General features: G+C 40.8%; 1 protein-coding gene across 1 annotated transcript; it reads right to left on the bottom strand.

Annotated features, from left to right (window-relative positions):
- Positions 1-779: 779 nt before the first annotated feature.
- Positions 780-4311, bottom strand: LOC147025804 (uncharacterized). Its single transcript, XM_085880640.1, has 3 exons — positions 3370-4311; positions 3108-3272; positions 780-3010 (listed from the first exon to the last, which is right to left on the bottom strand). Exons 1-3 carry the CDS (start codon positions 3460-3462, stop codon positions 2234-2236), a joined length of 1035 nt encoding a protein of 344 aa, XP_085736766.1. The 5' UTR covers positions 3463-4311; the 3' UTR covers positions 780-2233.
- Between the last annotated feature and the right edge of the window lie 5918 nt (positions 4312-10229).

The raw sequence follows: 10229 nt of genomic DNA, 5'->3' as shown, positions 1-10229 counted from the left end.
AACTACTGGAATACCAGGGGAATTACATCTTCCAGGTTATTCTTTCTGTGGTCCAGGCACAAACTTAGATAAAAGATTAGATGAGGCAGACAATCCTAAATCCTGGAGTAAACCAATCAATAGAGTTGATGAAGTGTGCATGAGACACGATATTGATTATGGGAATACCACAACGTTGGAAGAAAAGCATGAAGCCGATAGAGAAATGTTGTATAATTTGTCTCTGATACAAAATCCAACCTTGAGAGAAAAAGTTGATAGGTTCATCGTGAAGAAGATGATTAGTGCTAAATTGAAACTTGGACTTGGAAATTCAAAAAACTTATAGGCTCTAATGATGCCATTAAGACTGAAGAGCAATTAGCTGATGAATTACATAAACCAATATTCACAAAGTTTCAGAGAAGGAAAGTTTATTCCAAGGAAGTTGATTATATCTGGTCTGCTGATTTGATTGAACTCAATAATGATAAGGGGTACAAGTATGCTTTAACCGTTATTGATTTGAGGAGTAGATATGCGTGGGTTGTCCCTTTAAAAAACAAAACAGGTAATACTCTTATGTTAGCTTTTCAACAGATATTTAATAAAAGTAAGAGAAAACCTAAGAAATTGTGGACTGATGAGGGTAGAGAGTTTTATAACAAGACATTTATGAATTTTCTAAAAAATAACAGTATTACATTATACAGTACCTTTAATGAAGGGAAGGCAGTTGTTGTTGAACGTTTTAATCGTACCTTAAAAGAGAGACTATATAAAAAATTCACACAACTCGGTTCACAACAATGGTCATCTTTTATTCAGGATATTGTGGATAAGTATAATGACACGATTCACACGTCAACGAATATGAAGCCATCAGAAACATTTACAAAATTAAAATATGAAAAAGAGATTAATGTCAGAAAACCTAAGTTCAAAGTTGGTGATATCGTAAGAATATATAGGTGGAAATCTCATTTTGAAAAGGGTTTTACTGAACGATGGACGAAAGAACTTTTTAAAATTGTTGATGTAATAGATACAGTTCCTTGGACTTATAAAATATATGATTTGGAAGGGGAAGAGATTTTAGGTTCATTTTATTCACAGGAATTACAAAAGACAAAACTAAGCAGATAATACACCTTTGTGGACACTAGAGGGACAAGTCCGAGGTGTATAACAGTATATAATGTGTGTCAAGGGGGACGTTCTTAGATCTGTGAACCCCAAACACAGAATCCTCAACTGAATAGTCAAGGCTTAACTTTTGTTTGTGTGTGTGTGTGCAATGGGAGCAATAGGTTGGCGCTTCACTCCCTCCTACTATACACCGTTGTGGACACTCGAGGGCCAAGTCCGAGGTGTATAACAGTATATAATGTGTGTCAAGGGGGACGTTCTTAGATCTGTGAACCCCAAACACAGAATCCTCAACTGAATAGTCAAGGCTTAACTTTTGTTTGTTGATGTGTATGTGTGTGTGTCCCAACCCTCACATTCAAAATCTCAACCCCAACCCTCACATTCAAAATCTCAACCCCAACTCAATCCTCGCCCAACACAATGTCTTTTTCAAAATGAGATTTCCACCTATATATATATATTTTTACGTTTTTTTTTTTTCTTCTTCCAATTCTGTCTTTTAAGGCTTTCAGGTTTGATGACGTAGAAAGAGGGAGTAAGCCTGCACTTTCTTCCCAGAACGAACAATGTATATTTTTTGTTTTTTTCTCTTCTTCCAATTCTGTCTTTTAAGGCTTTCAGGTTTGATGACGTAGAAAGAGGGAGTAAGCCTGCACTTTCTTCCCAGAACGAACAATGTATATTTTTTGTTTTTTTTCTCTTCTTCCAATTCTGTCTTTTAAGGCTTTCAGGTTTGATGACGTAGAAAGAGGGAGTAAGCCTGCACTTTCTTCCCAGAACTTTCTTGATCTTGCTCCCATCAAGCACCATCCGACAAAGAACTACATCGATAGGTTTAGATCCCAAAGAGTGATAGCAACTCCAAAAGTCTCCAAAATATAAATAAATAAAATAATAATAATAATAAATAAATAAATAAATAAATAAAAGCCCCCAAAAAAGTTTCAAGTGTCCAACATAAACCCAACTTTCCAAGTCTTCAAGGTATAACCACATTCCCGTTGAGTTTCCAAGATATGTATCACATTGTGAGTTATCAATCCAGAACCCACATTTCAAGTATTCAAAGTAAAACCAACTTACAAAGTCTCTTAAGGATAACTCATTTACTGATTTTTTTCAAAATTTGTGAGTCTCCAAGGTAGGCCCCATATTTAGAACCATCTTGGCAGAACCCTTTTCCTGAGTCTCCAAGGTAGTTATTTAAACCATCAAGGCAGAACTCATTTACTGCATATTTCAAAATTTGTGAGTCTCCAAGGTAGGCCCCATATTTAGAACCATCTTGGCAGAACCCTTTTCCTGAGTCTCCAAGGTAGTTATTTAAACCATCAAGGCAGAACTCATTTACTGATTTTTTCAAAATTTGTGAGTCTCCAAGGTAGGCCCCATATTTAGAACCATCTTGGCAGAACCCTTTTCCTGAGTCTCCAAGGTAGTTATTTAAACCATCAAGGCAGAACTCATTTACTGATTTTTTCAAAATTTGTGAGTCTCCAAGGTAGGCCCCATATTTAGAACCATCTTGGCAGAACCCTTTTCCTGAGTCTCCAAGGTAGTTATTTAAACCATCAAGGCAGAACTCATTTACTGATTTTTTCAAAATTTGTGAGTCTCCAAGGTAAAACTTGTATTCTGGCTCATCAAGGTATAACTTGTTCAGTGGGTATTGTCTTGATAACTCACAATGAGTACTATTGCTGTAAAACTCTTTTTCAGGATTTTGCTGGTCTCCAAGGTATAACTCTTTGGTTGGGTCATCAAGGACGAACTCGTTCTGTGGGTCTTGGTCGCTCATAAGGTCTTCAACCAAGCCAACAATTTCGCCCCAAGTTGTAGCAAAAGCAGTATTTTCATTTCGTATTTCAGACACAATTTCCTGTGAGAGAAAATAATAATGTATTAATTAAGTTATTTAATTATTAAATGAGTATGCTTCAATCAAAGTTTGAAAATAGGAAAATAAAAAATCTTACCTCAATAGATAAGAGGTTTGAATCCAGTTCATCAACTTGAAGGTTTAGTTCCATAGAAGACAGAGAGTTCCAAGGAACACTAAAGTCATCCCACTCAAGGTCTTCAACCAAGCCAACAATTTCCCCCCAAGTTGTAGCAAAAGCAGTATTTTCAGATACAATTTCCTGTGAGAGAAAATAATAATGTATTAATTAAGTTATTTAATTATTAAATGAGTGTGCTTCAATCAAAGTTTGAAAATAGGAAAATAAAAAATCTTACCTCAATAGATAAGAGGTTTGAATCCAGTTCATCAACTTGAAGGTTTAGTTCCATAGAAGACAGAGAGTTTGAGACAAGCACACAGAACACCATTGTCAGCAAGAACAAATGTTTAAAATGGAGCCTGGGTTTGAAGCTTTTATAGAGAAAGACTGGTGGGTGTGGTTTCCTTTGGAAATTCCCTGGGCAAGCCTAGGCAAGCCTTCATTGGGAAATTTTTCAAAACCATAACATCCTGTAATTTTCTAGTGATTTCTTTGTGAGTCAGAGATGAACTGGAAATGATGTAAGAGTGGGCGGGGCTTAGCAAAAGTAGGCGGAGCTTAGGAAAAGTGGGCGTGGCTTAGAAAAAATACCTTATGAAAAGTGGGCGGAGCTTAGCAAAAGTGGGCGGGGCTTAGGAAAAGTGGGCGTGGCTTAGAAAAAATATCTTATGAAAAGTGGGCGGAGCTTAGCAAAAGTGGGCGGAGCTTAGGAAAAGTGGGCGTGGCTTAGAAAAATTACCTTATGAAAAGTGGGCGGGGCTTAACAAAAGTGGGCGGGGCTTAAAGAAAAGTGGGCGGGGCTTAACAAAAAATAACCTGTGGCTCAGGAGGTGGTCAAACAAGAGCATTAAGAGAAGTTTATCATTTCGTAATGACACAAATGGGGTATCTTAAAAAATATAAAGATTCAAATGTTTTGTTTGTCAATATTTTAGATGGGGATTATTGTGCAAAGAAAATTAAACTATTGAAGGAATTTGAGAATGAACAAATCTTTATAGGTTCAATGAGTGAGCTGTTCAACCCCCAGGTGTTCAATTCAATGAGGTTCAACCTCCAAGTTAAAAGGGGAGACAAATAAATATACCTTGGGATAAAAAGGGGGGTTTATTTTTAGGGAAAAAAAATATAAATCGCTGAAAATCCCCCATTCATTTACATGGGGAAAAGTGAGCCAGAATCAGTATTCTTACCCTACTGGTGTTGCAGAAGAAAGTGCCCTAAAGAACGTCATAGAGCGCATGAATTGTGACAGGTCAAAGATGTGGAATAGCATTGAACTGCATGGTGGCTTGCCAAAACAAGTGGGATGACGTTGATCGCTTTAAAAATGTGATTCGGAGGCCTGGGATAATGCACACTGTGCAGTCCTTCTGTGATTGCATTGGCAAACTCATGCGTGGGTTTGGTGTTGAGACTCTCATCAGTTCAGCATTCGGGGGCCTGGCAGGAATCATCAGTGGCAAGTCCTGGGTTCGATCAATGAGAGCCTTCCGGATGGTTTTGACTGCCCTTCACATTTCCTTCCTCACCACCGGCCCTCACCACATCTACAGACAGTACTTGCAAAATCAGCTGATCAGCAGGCCCCACCTGAACTTGACATTACAAAATATGGATGGGACATCAGAGATGGAATCCCAGTGCCGGCAACTTCTGCTACTCCACCAGCCCCTTTGGACCTCATGGATGTTGTGCGGTGTGGATGCAAAGCAGAGGGGAAGACCTGCAGTACTGCAGGTTGCAGTTGTCACCATGCAAAGATCTCCTGCACGCTATACTGCACTTGTGGTTGCAGTGACAAGTGCTTCAACCCACACAAGACTGTGGAGGACAGTGAAAGTGAAGTGGAAGAAGAGAGTGTCGAAGCAGAACTGGAAAGAGACGAGGATACGGAAGGGGACGAGTACAATGAATGGGAATGAACAATACGTAAGTTGTCTACTCGGCTCTATGTCCTCTGTTCCTAAGATGTCCAATATGATGACATGACAATGTGTATGCCTTCTGATTATCAGCATACTGTTGTGAACCATTCATGACTTCACTTTTGCATTGGTGTTGCATAATTTTCAGCAGAAAATAGTCATGGACATTTCATGTGACCCTCTATTTATTCCTAAACGTAAAAAATAACCCCAAAGTTGAATTCCTCATGTCAAAATCATATGGAAAAGAGATATTACACAGGATTATATGTTGACCGATTAAAAACTTAGCCCCATCGTCTGACCTGTAGCGGCCATCTTTAATTTATGCAAATTATAGGAGTTCCCCAAGGGAGCCACCCCGACAACCAACCTGAATTTTATTAATGGACCCATGTTGGTCCAAAACAATCATAAAACCATACACTTTCCACATCAACAAGGTTGACAATGGAACACATAATAACGGCAAATGGACTATTGAGGGCCGGTTGCAAATCACTGTCTACATTTACAAAACAAGATACGTAATTAGTCGATCAGAAAATGTTGTTCGAGTTTTGTTTTTTTATCCTGAAAAAGAGACGGGAGTGAACACACAGTCATGTTGAAAGATTGGCATTTTAAACCCTTCTTAAATCGTCCTTTTGAAGGGGACAGACATCACACAAACAAATACACAAACACACATTGTGTTTTTTTGGAAGCATATACATATATATATATATATATATATATATATATATATATATATATATATACATATATATATATATATATATATATATATATATATATATATATATATATATATATATATATATACATACATATATATATATATATATATATATATATATATATATATATATATCGATAAACATGTACAGATATACACACACAAACACACACACAAATTATGAGGTCTCCCGTTCATACGTATGTATATACAGTATAATATACAGTATATATGTATATATATATATATATATATATATATATATATATATACTGTATATTATACTGTATATACATACGTATGAACGGGAGACCTCATAATTTGTGTGTGTGTTTGTGTGTGTATATCTGTACATGTTTATCGATATATATATATATATATATATATATATATATATATATATATATATATATATATATATATGTATGTATATATATATATATATATATATATATATATATATATATATATATATATATATATATATATATATATATATATATATATATACATATATATATATACATACATATATATATATATATATATATATATATATATATATATATATATATATATCGATAAACATGTACAGATATACACACACAAACACACACACAAATTATGAGGTCTCCCGTTCATACGTATGTATATACTGTATAATATACAGTATATATGTATATATATATATATATATATATATATATATATATATATATATATATATATATATATATGTTGTTCGTCTTTCGGCTGCTCCCATTAGGGGTCGCCACAGCGGATCATCCGTTACGATCCGCATACTGATTTGGCATAGGTTTTACGCCGGATGCCCTTCCTGACACAACCCGAGTCACCTCTTACGAGACAGGGATAAGGATTGGGTTTCGCCATGATTCTGGGTTGCCCTACACCCTCTCATAGCGTGGCCCAGCACAGAGCGCCCATCCTCAAGCGATCCTCCAACCCAAGCCTCCGAGTAGCCGGATTACAGGCGCACGCCACTACGCCCGGTTATACACATATGTGTGTATATAAATATATATTGTTGCGGATTCCCGCCCGCCGGCGTGTGAACGGCCACGTAACTCGAATCGCGGCACATCGCCCACCGGACGGACAATCCAGTCGTGACCCTCTCGGACTAACGCCGGGAACTAGTCACGGGTGGACCTTTCGGCCTCACCACGATAGTGCCAATCGGCCCCCCGCGTGGGATAGGGTTGCTCGCCAAATTCGACCTACCTAAGTACCCACACAGAGGGTAGACCGGGCGATCACACCTCGCCGCAGGTCGACTTCGGACACGGGCCACTTTAAGTGACCCGTTTCGTACTATCGGGATAACCGAGTGGTGTTATCGTCGGCCTCAACGGTTCGATTAATTATCGGGCGTTTTAGCCCACGACCAACCCTTTACGTGAAGTAAGGTGGAGATTCAATAGAGGAAAAGACGAAGCGAAACGGGAAAACAGTTCAACATGAAGCACATTTATTTCGCGATGAACGGAAAGCACACATATACAATTACACCAAAAGCAAATGTAAAAGGAGAAGAAACACACAATATTACACAAAAAGCAAATATAAAAGAAGAAGACAATGCAGAGCTATCCGACTACCGAGCACACGGCAACACTTATACAATTTTACTTCACAGACGGCGCCGACAACACATATACCCAAAGCAAAAGAAAAGGACCACCCTCAAGGATGAGGCGGGCCTGGGGCCGAGACCGCGTCGGGCCTACCCGTCTGATGATGAGACGCAAAGTGGCGGTGGCGCCCCAACTCCGCGGGCCTCGCGGACAGTGTCTGGTAGGGGGTGGGAAAGGGGCCCCCTTGTCGCACTATCTCAGCGCGGGGGGAAACAGGAGGGGGTTGTTGATGCTCGGGGGAAAGGAGGATATCTCCCTGTCTCGGGTCCCGCGACGAGCGTCTCCACCACGACCTCGGTCGCGCCGCCGGCCTCTCCCTCCGCAGCTCCCCGAATCCGACGCGAGCACCCCCTCGACCACCTTCGCCGCCGCCACCTCTCCAGAGCTCCGTCCAATCGCCCTCTCTGTCTCCTCTCTTGACTCGTCCCAACTCTTCACTGGGTCCGCGAACTCCCAACCGACTCGACTGACGAACGCGGCCCCTTATATGCCCCGTGGCTTCGCCCCTTCACCTTTGACCCTTTACCTCCGACCCTTCACCTCTAACTGGCTCCCCATTGGACCGAGGAAAAGTGGGCGTGAATGCTTTTTGATCCATGAATTTGCATATAGCGACCACACTCCAACGCCCTGGAGGCGGGGCCAAATCGCCCCACGCTCACCGATAGGACGGAACAGAAGTGGGCGTGAGTCGTTTTTGATCCGTTTTCTTCGGAAAGTCTGTGATGTTTCTGAACACGCTGCTCGGTGCGCGCCCTGCACGAGTCCAGTATCGGTGCCCACAAGTGGCGCAAGAATGGTGGTGATACGATGGTGGCGAGTTGTGACGGTAAAGGTCGTGGCTGTTGTCGTGAAGCGGCGTTGTGGTTGGTGGTTGTTGTGTGATGGCTGTTGAGACGTGGTTGGTGGTGGTAGTAATGGCGGCTGGTCCAAAATAAAGATAGTAAAAGAAAAACGGCTATCTAAAAGGGTCGCAGCCCGCATGAATGACATTTATTCCCTCTAAACAACGGGTTTGGGCCTAACTACACATATACTTACAGAGATATCTCACCTGAGGGACCTGAATGGTGGTTTGTGAATTTCGTCAACCACAACAATATTTATATATGTATATGTCTGTATATATATTGTTACGGATCTGGAAACCATATGCATTCAACATACAGATGTCCTAAGAGTCAGTTATTCCATGAAGTATATATATGAGACAGGTCCCTTCCTTTTGTCTAGTGGGAGAATCAAAGGTGTGCATTGTGACGATTTAGGTAGGTTTTATCTTCAAACCACAAATCCTCCAACGCCACATCCAGAGGACCATCCAACCTGCTACTGAGCGAGCGCTTCACTCGCCCAACCCGAAATCCCACCCAGGAAGGGCATGCCGTGGATCCCTGTCCAATCGAGGCGGACGGTGACTTATGCTTCACCAAAACCCTGCCCAGGAAGGGCATGCCATGGAACCCTGTCCAATCAAGGCAGACAGTGGCGTGTGCTTCACGGAGCTCCGCCCCGTACGAAGGCTCTTTTGTTCCCTTTCGTGGGTATTTAAGACAGGGGCGCATCTGAAGAAAGAGAAGTGCGAGAGCTGTGTGGATCCAACGAGAGTGAGAGGAGACTTCGTCACCCGTCCGACATCACCGCCACTGCCAGGAATACAAGTCGGTTGCGCGCCGTCTCCCTGGCGTTCCACGGGGAGAAGTGGGTCCCGTCTGCGACCCTGATCTCTGCCCGGGGACTCCGTCTGCTCCAGGCGGGTTCCTCCACGGGAACAAGCCCCCAAGCCAGACCACCATTGACAGGTGCCGAACCGCGGAGCACTCCCTACCTCCAGCGTGCAGGTACCCTGCAAACTGCGACCCCCAGCTCGTCTCTCCTTCTCCAGCTGTGGGGGTCTTCAATAAAGCATCTGTGTGTGTCTCTGAGTATGTTGGGCCAGTCTTTAAGAAGAACTATATAAGTGCTTGAATCCTTGTAAATCTTGCTTGCATGTCTGCGATGTCTTGCCCTGTGTCTTTCTATATTGTAAATAAATTACCGTTATTAGAAATGTTCCCAGTTCGTTTCCGTCCTTTCTTGCATTGGTCCAGCATGGTTCGGATCTGAGTTTTAGCCGGGTTTTTATACCCGATAATCTGTTCATCCCAGTCGGCACGGCTTTGGCAGTTTTGGCTCGGCTGCACCCGAACCGGAGTTGGTAGTCGGTAGTTGGAACTCTACTGCAGTCGGTAGAGTGACCCGGTTCGAGCAATACGTGCTGAGGGCGTGGTCTCCCTGGTAGTCGAAATCACCTAGTTAATTAGGTAAATTGGTTAAAGACAAATAGACCCTATGCTACACGGTTGAAATATTGGCGACCACGGTCGGTAAAACGACCCGCTGTCTCGCGGAGTTATCCGAGCAACGGCCGACAATTCCGGGGAGTCTGGTGGAAAATGACGTAGCTTTCCCCCACCGCGTGGTCATTCTCACCACTGACCCCCGGCCCACAACGATATATATATATATATATATATATATATATATATATATATATATATATATATATACACATAAGGACAGTATATATAAATATATATATATATATATGTATATATGTACACATCTATAAACATATAGATGTATATATATATATATATATATATATATATATATATATATATATATATATATATATATATATATATATATACACATATACATTCACACATTTACACAAAAATATATGTATATATACATTTACACACATATGTATATATATATATATATA

Source organism: Eptatretus burgeri, chromosome 5 (assembly GCF_056783735.1).
Source record: "Eptatretus burgeri isolate ZD-2024b chromosome 5, Ebu_testis_v1, whole genome shotgun sequence".
Classification (NCBI taxonomy): Eukaryota; Metazoa; Chordata; class Myxini; order Myxiniformes; family Myxinidae; genus Eptatretus; species Eptatretus burgeri.
This window is presented reverse-complemented; position numbering and strand designations above follow the sequence as displayed.